Source organism: Hylaeus volcanicus, chromosome 3 (assembly GCF_026283585.1).
Source record: "Hylaeus volcanicus isolate JK05 chromosome 3, UHH_iyHylVolc1.0_haploid, whole genome shotgun sequence".
Classification (NCBI taxonomy): Eukaryota; Metazoa; Arthropoda; class Insecta; order Hymenoptera; family Colletidae; genus Hylaeus; species Hylaeus volcanicus.
In genome coordinates, this window is record NC_071978.1 from 337,655 (window position 1) to 350,583 (window position 12,929).

General features: G+C 36.7%; 3 protein-coding genes and 1 non-coding gene across 7 annotated transcripts in view; 1 reads left to right on the forward strand and 3 right to left on the reverse strand.

Moving 5' to 3' along the window:
- Positions 1–9,476, reverse strand: part of LOC128873931 (uncharacterized) — an 18,747-nt gene extending 9,271 nt beyond the window's left edge. The window contains exons 1-2 of the mRNA XM_054117977.1: positions 7,989–9,476; positions 6,473–6,520 (exon numbers count right to left, since the gene is read on the reverse strand). Of these exons, the coding sequence (XP_053973952.1) occupies positions 6,473–6,520; positions 7,989–8,267 (327 nt within the window). The 5' untranslated portion in view covers positions 8,268–9,476. The remainder of the gene's footprint in view (positions 1–6,472; positions 6,521–7,988) is intronic.
- Positions 9,477–9,603: 127 nt separating this feature from the next.
- LOC128873936 (probable 28S ribosomal protein S16, mitochondrial) lies at positions 9,604–10,483 on the forward strand. Its single transcript, XM_054117993.1, has 2 exons — positions 9,604–9,856; positions 10,133–10,483. The coding sequence occupies exons 1-2, from the start codon at positions 9,734–9,736 to the stop codon at positions 10,406–10,408; spliced, it is 399 nt and encodes a 132-aa protein (XP_053973968.1). The 5' UTR covers positions 9,604–9,733; the 3' UTR covers positions 10,409–10,483.
- Positions 10,484–10,655: 172 nt separating this feature from the next.
- Trnai-uau (transfer RNA isoleucine (anticodon UAU)) lies at positions 10,656–10,749 on the reverse strand. Its single transcript has 2 exons — positions 10,712–10,749; positions 10,656–10,691 (listed from the first exon to the last, which is right to left on the reverse strand). It is a non-coding gene; the product is annotated as a tRNA-Ile (tRNA).
- Positions 10,750–11,050: 301 nt separating this feature from the next.
- Positions 11,051–12,866, reverse strand: LOC128873935 (uncharacterized). Of its 4 annotated transcripts, none has more exons than XM_054117992.1 (6): positions 12,708–12,866; positions 12,245–12,399; positions 11,942–12,152; positions 11,733–11,862; positions 11,429–11,662; positions 11,051–11,369 (listed from the first exon to the last, which is right to left on the reverse strand). In XM_054117992.1, the coding sequence occupies exons 2-6, from the start codon at positions 12,367–12,369 to the stop codon at positions 11,236–11,238; spliced, it is 834 nt and encodes a 277-aa protein (XP_053973967.1). In that variant the 5' UTR covers positions 12,370–12,399; positions 12,708–12,866; the 3' UTR covers positions 11,051–11,235. The 4 variants fall into 4 exon arrangements, with proteins under 4 accessions (XP_053973967.1, XP_053973964.1, XP_053973965.1 ...); XM_054117989.1 differs by having other exon boundaries at positions 11,942–12,155; XM_054117990.1 differs by having other exon boundaries at positions 11,942–12,155; positions 12,566–12,866.
- Between the last annotated feature and the right edge of the window lie 63 nt (positions 12,867–12,929).

Consider the following 12,929-nt stretch of genomic DNA (forward strand, 5'->3'; position numbering starts at 1 on the left):
TATGGGGGCTCGTCCGGGATGGGGGGTTACAGCGGCAGAGGACCGGCAGAGGAACGCGCACACTGAATATAAATTACCGGAACGATGATTCAGAAATCGCTACTTTGGCACGATCGATGAATTTAACACTCTAATGAATGATAACACTTTCCAGTCGCACTTTCTTTTTCATTCCAGGCATTTTTTTCACTTGGGTGGCAATCAAGTTCAATTTACTTTAAAGACGTGTCTTTCTTCTATAAGAGCCTATATTCGCAGTAATATCATTGCTTAATTTTATCTTTTTATTGGAAAAAACGTTATAGAAAAATGGTAAAAAAAATTCGAAGAATATCGTTAATATTCAACGAAAAAAACACAAAGTGCGTAAAATACAGACAGTTTCAATAATTGTATAAACTCTAAACTCAGACCTAACCCTTTTCTCAATAGCCCGTAAATGTTGAAATAAACCAAGATGGATTTAGCCCACTTTCGTAATGAATTGCTCATATAGAGAACAGTTGAAAAATTCAACCTGAAACGAGAGAAAAGTAACGGACGTGCAATAAACAGTGCGAAAATCTAGCGACAACGTTATTAGACAATGGGGTCTGCCGGATGTAAATCGTGAGAATGATTTTTCAGTGACACTGCAGTCTTGAGTCTTATCTGTTTCGCGCGTAAACACGATCTCATTTGCTGCGGGTAATTAAAGCGCTACTTGTTTGTTACCGCTAATCAGATAATTAACGGTAACAAACCGATCGGAGCGAGCCGGGAATTATTAATAGAAAGTGGAAAGAGAATACAATCGCGGCGTATTATTTCACTAAATTCGCATTAAAATAATTAGTGTAAAAAAGAAAAAACGTTCTCACGACGCGCGACGCGACGCGATGCGATGCCGTGATTTGTATAACAATTAATGGTGCACCGAACAGAATCCTACGAGTTCAAAGCAGATTCGAGTAATTATCCTATTGCCTGACCATACATACATATATTCTGCGAATATAAAAATAATATTTATGGTTTCATGCACCTGGAAACGAGCGACGGAACTTTTCGGTAAGGAATTTCTATTTTTCTTGTATCGAAAACGTTTCGAAAATTGAGTCTGTAACCTCGAATGAAATAGAACGAAGGGTGCATAGATAGCGATTTTTTCGCAATTTTGAATGAAGCCCTCCCGATGCAATGTTCGACGGTATTTAGCTGCGAGACGGTAAACGCGCGAGGGGCTCCGTTTCATGGAAATTCGATGCACTTCTCTCCTTTTTAGCTGCATGCTAAACTGCGACCTCGGGTCCAAACGTTTCTCTCGTGAACGGAGTAATCGTGAAACGTAAAATTGCACATGGATGAAGAGGGGGAGGAATTCAGTGGGGCAGAAAATATGTTCGTCCGGTCGACGGAAGGAAATTGTAGCCGGCGAACTTTCCTCGGATCCATCGACGATAGTTTCTAGCATCGCACGCGTTAAAACCTTTCAGCCGCGGTTTATACGTACATATAATAACAACATAGATCTTCATTGGATGCACGAGTCGTTCATTAGGAAAGTGTTCCAAGTCCAGCTTTTTGAGAAATGTAGATTCGACAAACAATGATTAATTCTTTGCACTATAAGCTTTCTAATTTTTGCTGCTTTTTGTTGTGTTTAGAAGACCACCAAATGAATCGCGCGACTTTCGAAGAAGCTCGAGCGTGGAATGTTCGGGATGTAGAAGACGCTGAAGGCCGAACTACGGACGAAATTAGATTCCACCGAATTTTTTCTATCTTCTTTGTGATTTTATGCATTCGTTAGCGGGGAAATCGCGGCACGAAGAGGAAATGACGACTTTGATATCGTGAGTTTAGATTATTGATCCTAGTTTTGTGCATGTAAGCCTTATCTTGAGAAATAACTTATCGAAACGAGCGTGGTTCGTGAACCTAATGTTAATAGTTTATAGGTCGTGCGAATGCGTTTTACTCGACTCAAGTAACTGTAAAGGCCGAGCTTACTTTACACGTTTCCTGATCTCACGAGGATGAGATCGCTGGTACAGCGTAGCTACAGTTCGAATTCACGCATGTACATTTATCAGTGCAATTGTATGTAATATCATACGCCAACAACTTCCACGGTCCAATGATCTTAATATTGAATATCAGATTGTAAAGTACGCCATCGACAAGCAAGAATATTACTGCGTCGAATCTGGCGCAAGAAAGAATCAGGTGTTTCAATGACGGAACATGCAGCAAGATCTCCAGCTTAACCCTTTCATTTCTACTAGAATATTAGGAGTAGAAATTACTTCTGTACCTTTATATTCAATCATTTATAACTCTAGTTTAAGTGGAAATATTTACTTGTTACATTTTGTTATATATTAAAGTACCAGATTTTTAATGGAATAATGCATGAAGCAAATGTATATAATTCATATATCGCATATAGAAACTGTAGGTTTAGTGTTAAAATAATATTGCATTGTTGATTACTATTATCCATACCGGATTTAGGATAATTACACGGTTGAATACCAGCTTTCTTACCAGCATTGCAACAATAAAAGTCTCGGATTTTACAGCGAACACCGAACACTCGAGTCGCTTCCATTCTTTTGTAGGCAACCTCTTATAAAACCATACGAATTAAGATCCTAGCCCTAATATAAGCAGGCATAAATCTTTTATTCAAAGGGACTCGAGTTTACGATTGACTACAGTACTCTGACAATCATAAACACGAGAGTATTTACTGAATTTTACCTGCCTTCGGGTTACACCTGCCTGTGGTAATGCAGTACCTGACCCACCCGTCGAAATACCAGGTAGTAGATACCTGAACGATTAAGGAAATAGATCGTCTTTCCATCCTAGTAAATTAACAATTTCGCCATTTCGTCGAAGGCTTTGTCTTAAACGCACGTTGCGACGAGCAAATGTATCGGGTGACGATATTTTTATGCGATGACCAAAAATTGTGCAAAAAATTTCTTAACTTGCAAGGTTTTCTAGATGTTAACCTTGAGATACTATACCTATTATACAGTCACTCTCTGACCTCAGATTTTTTTGAAATTTTCCACGCTTCGGAAAATCCCGCAAAAGGATTTTTCGTAATTCGAAAATTCAACCGATTTGCTTAAGCCGATGATTTTCCGAAAGAAGGCGATTTTTGTCGAAACGTGACGTAGGACATTTTTTTAAATTTTATAAATGATTATTTTGTACGACACCATGAATGAAAGAAAAAGACGCGCAATATCGACTACTCGTTGGAAGTGGCAACATTTCGTCGGTATTCGATATATCGCAGAAAACTGTGAATATAAACAAGGTCCGTCTTATCACCCCCTAAAAGCTGATATTTTCTTTAAATTCACACCTCTATGCCTCTTGCAATTTCCAGCAAAAATTGTCCCGCGGTCAAACGGTTAATTGACGATGAATTCCATTTATTTTATTTACAGATTCGAAGCTCCCACGGTCCAGTTTTTCATGGTTGGTATTAACTGAGGCTTTCAAGTGTAAGTCGTGTCCTTTGAGCAAGATAGTCCCGCGTTTCGCACGCATTGCAATTAGGTTCTTCCAGGGGTCAAGTTACACACTGATATAGTGGCATGCTATCGACATATGTATATCTACGTCAACTTGACTCCCGAAGAAGCTAGCTGCAATGTTGGTGAAACATCAGACTATCTTATTCAAAGGACTCCGTTTATACCCGGAAGCCTCGGTTAGTATCTATCTACGATTTATTTATAATTTCCAAGATGAATTACGCTAGATGCTTTGGAAGCCCTAGTCTCTTTATCGCCAGCCATGATAATCCGTACGGGACAGGTTGGGTTGCTCAAAGGAAATCTGAGAGTAGCGAGTGAACTTTCTTGCAAGCTAGTTGCGCAATTTAGATTAAAATGTTCGACCGAGATCGAGCCGCGACAGACTATCCCGATAGCCAGAATCCTGTCGGCTCGTCTGTTCATTTGGTTTAGAACAGGTCACCCTGTATAAATTGTGAAAGGTACGCGAGCAGTGTTTCAAGCAGGTATCATAATGGCGCGATGGCGAAAGGTATACGAACAGAGGAATTAGTATCGCGGGCGGCGCAAAATTCCAGACGGCTTTTTTCACTAGGAAATACAAATGGAGAAAAGCATGAGATCAGAGGTGGCTTCGGCAAGGAGCGTGGGAAAACAGCGTATGAATTCACCTTGTTCTTATGCTCTTCATCCCGTTACCTCTTTAATATCTAATCTCGTTCGTTATCTCGCTTCGAGCGAGGATACACACGCGGTCTGTCCCAAAAATTTCAGAACTTTCTTCGCAACGATGGCATCAATGGCGCTATCTAAATAAAACTGGCTTCGCCACATTCGTTCAAGTTTTATCAACAAAGTCTGTTAAGCGGAATCGAGATCTGTTCATCGGTTATTTTATCACAAATTTAAAATCGGCGCAACCCTTGTGACACTCGTCGAGAAATCGCGATGGAGTAAAGAGAAAAAAACAAATTTTATGTAAAGTTTTATGTGATCTGCTTAACCCTTTGACTTTTAACAAATTCATATGAAAATCTGTATGTTCTGTAAGGATCCGTCTTAAAATTACAACATTTTCATATCGTTTTTCATTAAACTGGGACGGTCGATAATTGTTATTTTTTTTTTGTTTTCTTCCATTAAATAAATCCATGAAACAACTATCTTAATGTCAGCCTAGATTAACATAAGCTAATGTAGAAAATTCTTGTTTAAATAGCAGACGGTTTCTAAATAGGTCGCTAGATAAAATGTTGAAATGTTGAAAAAAGTTGCCAGATGAAAAGTAAAGATTATCCCAGCTTTCTAGGACTAGTAAAGATATATCGATCGGCGTCCGAGCAATTTCCCGACTTGATGGAATCGCCGGTGGACGGAGCGCCGTGTTATTTTCGACTAGTTTCACCTACATATGTTTAACATTAGACCGCTTCGCTAGGAAGCTCGGCGTGGATTACGGGAATTTTCTCAGCAGTAACATCGATTGTGGCGAGGCGAAAGCGTGTTTGCGCTCCAGACGATGAGAAAGGAACAGGGATCGTCTATAATCGCATGTGCACGCACGTAACGACGCATTTTGTAATGACCCGGTGTAGGGCAGAGCGTCGTATCGTTGCCGCGCACATTATAATTTCCTTGCGACTCGTCCTCCAGGACAATCATTATTCCAGAGCCGTGGACAACTAGGTAACCTTTCTCGCTGCCGCCTCTATCCGCGATACTCGTTAATGAACAAACCATCAATCAAATTCTTCCGGTATAGCTGTCAGTCTTCTGAAACTACTGCCAACTTCCCTTCGGTTCAACGCGAACAAAAAACAATTGTTTCCCTTTAAATTTGATTCGAGTTTTAGGTATGAACGCGTTGCATACGGATATACATGTACACCGAGTACATCCGTACGAAATTATTGGCACACGCAACAACCACATACAGGGTATTTCGTTTAACACGTTGACTGCCAGACACATATTCTTGACAATTTCTACGAGGATTAAATATTATTTTAGACTATTGGAGACTACATAGTGAAATATTGATCGTACATGTATATTGTATCTTCATAAAAATTCATGAATTTCATGGAGAAACATTTCCTTTGAAGACTTTCGTTCGAAGGCGAGTCACCTTTGTGTTGGCTAGTTTAAAAAGGGATTTCACGAGAACAGGAAGCGAGCGTGTAATTTTGGTTGGTGTACGAGTGTAAGCCGACATCCTGTTGGTCACGACGCGACGCATCGAAAGAGAGCAGGATGACGGCGTGACAATAAAAAAAGACAACAACACGTTGCAGGTCACCATCGGTTAGCTGTTTGATGTGAACGCGCGACGTGCATTTGTACATACGTGGATATATGTATAGAAGCAAACGGGCAAAACGCACAAAGCCTGCAGCGAGTGGTATCTCTCGACTGATAATTACGGAAGGGGCTCGAGCGAACTTCCGTTCAACAAAATCCACCCGATGAACGCTTAAACGGATACACCTGCCGCGGTGGCTCATTCTCAAAGTCATTCGGTATTTCATTAATCACAGTTGATAACTTTAACAGTGTAATAATAACAGTTATTACAGTGGAGATTTTATTCACTTATGGCATAAAGATTATCAGATAAGTTAAACAGAAATTTATTCTACTCAGCAAATATTATAATATGAACTTTACTTTCAATATTTTGTTAGATTCTTGGATATTGTGTGGATTTTGTTTATTTTTTTGTACATTTAAATTTCTTATAAAGCCATAAAAATCCGCAGTCTACTAATTATAATCTTTATAGGTATAAGGAATAAATTAAAAAATGGAAAGTGTTTGAATATCAAGGTTACTCGCTATATCGATAAGTATCTAAGGAACGTCGGTTGGATATGGTCGTACGCAACAATTTTCTCAGGAAATTCTAATCGCCTTATCGAATCGACAAAGGTTATTGACCATAATGGACTTACCTTTCGTAGTCTTTCCAATTCGTTAACATCCGTGGAGGAGTAAGCTGCCTGAAAAAAAATGATATATATGTCGATAGAAGTATCAAGAAGATTTTGACGATGGAATAAGTTTCTTTAATATTGGAATAATTGATGACCAACGGAAAACCTATTACAGATACAAGTATACAGGGTGTTTCTTTTAAATTGGAATGATTAAATATTTAATGTTTTTAAGAATACTAGTGATAGAGTTACGATATGTCACATTTACTTGATACACTCTGTATACGGTTGGAATGTTAAAACTGAAACAATTTTTGCTACGATTGAGTCAGGTCAACAAAATGTCTACGATTGCGCAAGCCTGGCGAGAAATAACGATGATAATAAACGTTTGAAGTTTGGAAGTTTGGAAGTTTGTTGGAATTTTTGGACAACGGGCGAAAAACAAAAGTGTCAAAATAACTGAACTGACCTGACTGCCACTCGGCCAGGAAACGTTCAACCAACCAGCCAAGTGGCGCGTTAAACTTAGGGACCCAAGACAAAATGGACGTTTCCAAAGTGGCTTTCGACAATTGTACTCCAAGACAGTACGCAGGGTGTTTCGCTTAAAGGGGTTAAGTTCGATATCTCGCGAGGGGATAAAGTTATGAAAAAAATAGTTGTACAAATGTTATTTGGTACGAGAGGATAAATGATATGGGAAGCACTGTTTCAAACCGTGCAATAAGCTTGCAAAAGATTGAGAACTGCGCCAACCCGTAAGGTAATATGCCAGTAAATGGAGAGGGCTGTTTACTTTCGGTATTTATTACGGTAATATTGTTTCCGTGATTTCGAGTCCCGATTTCAGGTTGACCTGGCGGTGCACGATTTCAAATCGTTTCATGGAAACAATTGAAACGGGAACCATCGTGCGAAACAAAAGAGTCGGTCTACGAGTCGGAAAAGAAAAAACATTGGTCGCACTGGTGCCGAATCGCGGCATTAATAATAGGGAGGATTTTACCGCGCATGCGCCCGCTAAATACCATACCAAGCTTATTTAAATTCCGGGTAATCGTTACTCTATCGAAACTTTAATATTTGGCCACTTTACAATTTTTACTTTTCTTGCCAACTTCATGTGACAAACGTGCATACAACAATGTTGTTGGATCTTTTTAACCCTTAAATGGCTCAAGTATCAAACTTGATCCCGGACTTTTACAATTTTTTTTAATTTTTCAATATACATAACGTATATCGAATATATTTTACGAATAACTGCATCATAACTGCATATGCCTATTGACGATGTTTAGCATGTGTTCGTTATACTATTTTATATCACAAATGCATATAATCCGCTCAGTCTAGTTGTAACTGGCAAGTTTCATATTATCTCAATATAATTTAGCAAAAACTATTTCAACGATCTAAAACAACAAGAGTATAGAAAAAATCTATTTCCTGACCCAAAATAACATGTTACCTCCATATATGTAAATTTTACTGTCGTATCGACTAAAGAAATAAATCTGATATTTACCTGGTTCGTTTTCCAAAGGTTAGCGTTGTCCTTTGTATAAACTCGATTTCCCGTGGATGTTGTCGCAGTTCCAACATTCACGAGGGAGAAGAAATTGTTGTTATCGACGTTAACGTTAGAGTCCGTCTCCTCGGCGATGATGTTATCGACTATCTCGTAATCCAGGGACTTGGCGTCACGGCAAGTGGTCGCAAAGGCCCGTGCGAAGCTGCTTTTGAAGAAATGTTCCAGTGACACCTCGCTGCCAAGAGCGAATTCCACTTTCGGAGCATCGCCCATGATTCCTCGTCCGTGTAACTGTCCGCGATCGTTTACGAAAACGGCTCGTTTGTTCAGCCTGTATCGAGGTTAAAACGTTTCCAAGTTCCGGCAACTAAATAACGACGAAAGAAAAAGGCTGGATCTCGTGCATCCCGCGAAAACTTGAAAGAGCAACTCCGTTAACCAATAAACGTGATACGAGACGGTTTCGCGAATCCTGTTATTCTCACGATGTTCACTTGTTTTTCACAAATGGATCGTCGTACACGCCGATATCAACGAATAGAAACACTGTCGAGCTTGAAATTATCTGTTGTGTTGTACATTCATTAGGTTCCGTTGATCCCTTCAGCTTTACTGTGTGAGGGAACGTTGATACAACGAGTGAATTCGGAGCATCGTATGCGTCAAGACACACAGCACGCCAGTGCGCGTCAAACTGACAACGAGTACTACTCTGCTATGGCTACGGCTACGGCTACGGCCACGGCTACCCGAGCCGAAGTGCCTGAAAGTAGTGGAACTAGTAGTGGAAGTGCCTCAACTGCCTGAACTGGCTGAAGTCGGAGCCGAGCCGAGGAGACATTCGCACGGCAGAACACTGAAAGCGGCCATCGTGGGTGGACCGCATCAGTGCTGGATCAAGGACACGTGGCACCCTTCAAACAATTTCCTTTGAAAAAATGTCGGATGGGTCATAGTTTTTGAATTATTAACGAACAAACACCGACCAATCACAGCGCCCGAGGAGCCCGCGCTTAGAGCATAGGCGTAACCCAGGACGCTCGAGCCAGCGAACAAGCGGGCCGGTAAAACAGCACGCGTTTATACCAGTGTGAGGTTGTAACACATGAATTGTCCGATTTATAAATAACTTTTTTTTTTTATATTAAACGTTACTGATCAAAATAGGAGGTATTAAAATCTGTACATTTAATGAAGAAATTACACGTTTCCTGCCTTCAAATACGTAATCGTTAAAAAATTTCAATGACAATCGATTAATGATTATTTTTATCATAATTACCTCGTTAATTAATTACAAAACTGATACAAAAATAATCGATTACTACCGAGTCGTCTGCCCGAAGGTAGATATCACACCTCTCTAATTTTAGTTCAAATTTCGAATGAAGAAATGAATAGTTGCATTCCACCAGAGACGGGCAAAATTTTCAAAAAAGGAAACTATACAAACATATCGGCAAACTTCAGATTGTTTCGAAGCCTAGGGTTTTGCCCATCTCTGGGCTCGCTCACTAGTAAAGCCTAGTTATTTCTAGTAATTGAATCAGTGATCAATTGTGTTCACTGAATACAAGCTTATTCCGATCACTACCAACAAGATCACTATAAAAATGCTTCTTAAATTGCCATCTGGTGGCGGATATAGAAGAAGCTTTACAAAACGTTTGAGCAAAACATAACCTCGATCTATAAGTGAAAAGATTATTCCATAGAATAGTTTAAAGATTTTCGGAAAAATGCCACGATTGCCATTACATCCATCATCTGGAACCGGTATTGTAAAATCACTGTCAAAATCGATTCGATTTGTTCGTTATGGATGCTCAAACAGACCGTTCTACCATATTGTTGTAATGCATGTAAGTTTTTATTCTCCAAATACTTAGAGAAAAGTTATACGTGAAATGGAATTGATTATTTATTTTTTAATTCATCCATTCATTCTATCCAATTTAACGAATTCATTCTTCATGTATCACTTTATAATTGATAAAAAAACATCAAAAATTTCATATTAATTTTCGTAACTGGAATTAGTAATATTGATTATATTGTTATTACTGTAACAAAATACCTATAATAGCTTTATTAAAATAATACATGTGCAATAGTGAAATTAAATGATTCTCATTTAGACTCGCTATGAGCAACGTAAACCTCCGATAGAGCAATTGGGCAGTTACGATCCTTTACCAAACAAATTCAATGAAAAATTAGTTGCTCTGAATTTAGAACGTATACAATATTGGATTGGACAACGTGTACATTTTTCGAAACCAGTTGCCGAAGTTTTAGGACTCTCTGGTTTCCTCCCGATACATCCAAGGACATATATGACTGCATGGAGAAATCGGAGAGCCGCTAAACAAGCTGATGTAGATAGTACTTCACAGGCAGAGTCTGTAGCTTAACATTCTCCTTCCCTTTATTTCATATTTAGCTTATAAATAATGTATATATACAAATAAAATTGTTTTAGAAAGAAATACATCAACTTTATATAAAATTTAATATCATTTTTAAAGTTTAAGCTAGTTCTTAAAGTGAATGTATTATGTTTCAGTAATTTAATCTTATACACTCTATTATTATATACTTTGAATGTTATCGAACGAGAGACCATTGAAATATTTGTAAAAAAAAAAAATAAAAAAAATATTCCCCAGGTGAGGCTCGAACTCACAACCCCGGCATTGCTCACAGATATACTGTCTTATAAGTACCGTGCGCTAACCGATTGCGCCACTGGGGATTTGTACTTTCCTGTTTCTTATTCATGTATATTGGACTAGGTATGAACATAATTTATTTAAATTAAAATTTATTTCGTTATATCTTCAAAAGAAGTAGTATAAGATTAACATATGATTCTTTTTAATTTTGTACTTCTAAACATAACCTGCGATATTGCAAATTATTTGTTTTTGAATATTGAAAATACGTGATTTTAAACAAACAATACTTTTGTCAGTATTACGCAAAATATAAATATGTTTTTGTATATTTTCAAATTGCGTTGATATACGTACAATAAAAATAGAAAAGAGTGGATATATACAAAAGTAAAAATTTATTAATATTTCACATCCCAATGAGTACCATCTATGTTATTACATATTGAGAATCATTTCTACGTAATTGAATTTTAACAATACTGGAAACATCGAGGCAACTTTACATTTTTTTAATTCACATAACATATGCCATTCATCACTTCATAGTAACGTCACATCTTCAGTTACTTTCTTTTCTTTTCGTACTCATTGATAGCATCGATCAATTCTTTCCAAAATCGTGTAATATCTTCTTTCTCAAGACTTACTTCATGAACATTGTTTAATAAATCCATGTTTTCCTTTGCAAACGCGGCTCCTAAAAACAATAGAAATGTACTATTGCACATAAATTGTTGATAATATTACATTTGTTACCTGTTTCGAGAGGAACTATAAAAAAAAAATGTTGAATTTGCAAAGTACGTTCTACAAATAACAATGACCACTGTAAGTTCAAATAAATTTGTTCCACATTCTTAGGTGAATGTATGGAGACTGAAATTCCACCCTTTTTCTTCGTACAATCTTTACAATTCACATATCGCTTTACTTGCAAATCACTTAGTATCTTTTTTCGTACTATAATTTCCTGATTATATTGTGAAATTGCTGAAGAAAAAACATTCTATGAGACACCTTATATTTACTATGTAAATAAATTATAGAAATTATAAGATACCAGATGTAAGAAGTGAAAAATTGTTCATTCTACTGATGTTTTCCATCCATGGCTGAATCTCCAACATATAACACTTATTTACATTTATAGGATGACATACAATGTCATGAATTTCAAATTCTTTTTCTTTCTAGAATAAGGTAAAAGAATAACATACAATATATTTTTACCATATATATATTTAATTTTACTTTACCATTTATAGATACCTCTAATTTTACTATCAACTGGAGAAGAAATTGAACAGTTGTAGTTACTAAATGAGTTGTATACTGATAAATGTTTTTGCGTAGCCATTTTTTTTCTATATCTTCAAACGTTATCCCACTAATCTTAGAGGTAATTTCACACAATAGTTGTTTATTCTGATCTAATAAATTTGTCCCCAAGTCATGCAAGGTACTTTTTTTAGAACTTGGTCTTCTATAACAATGGAAATATAATATTTCTACTGTATTTACAATTATATGATAATAAATTAAGTAAACATAAATAAAAAACGAGTATAATACATCTTCAAAGCAACAAATTGCTCATCATCTGTCTCTTGCTTTCTTAATTCTTCTGTTAAATCATTTGCTTCTTTAAGTAATTTTGCTTTTAAATTTTGTAATGCAATTAATTCTTGATCATCCATTTCTAGTCTGATATAGAGTATGTAGGTAATCTGCAAGTTGTTGGAATATTTTATATGTTAATAGAAAAGAAATATGTATGTACATATATAGTACAAGTATTTTCATTCATAAATTTAACAAATAATCAACAGATGTAATTTAGTTTCCATTTTGAAGAATGTAGATATGTATCTATGTATATAAATATATACATACTTAAATTATTATAATTATCTATCAACATACTAAAGGTTGTATCATATGTACAATGTGTGAAATAGAAAATAATATTTTAAAAATATTTAATAGAATGTAAAATGTTTATATTTGATTGAGAACTATGCAAACAATGACTCACACAAATAAGAATGCAAGTGCAGATGCACGTAACGGTAACTTAGTTGATAGTTACTTTTTACCGTCGGGTTAACCTCAAATATCTTTGACTGACATTTATTGCTTAGATGTTAGCGAATTTCTGAAAACCTAACAAAATCTAAATATAATTGTAACCTCGTGTAGGTACTAGTAGTCTGCATAATATATATAGATTTCCTTATAACCTTAACATCATCAAAGC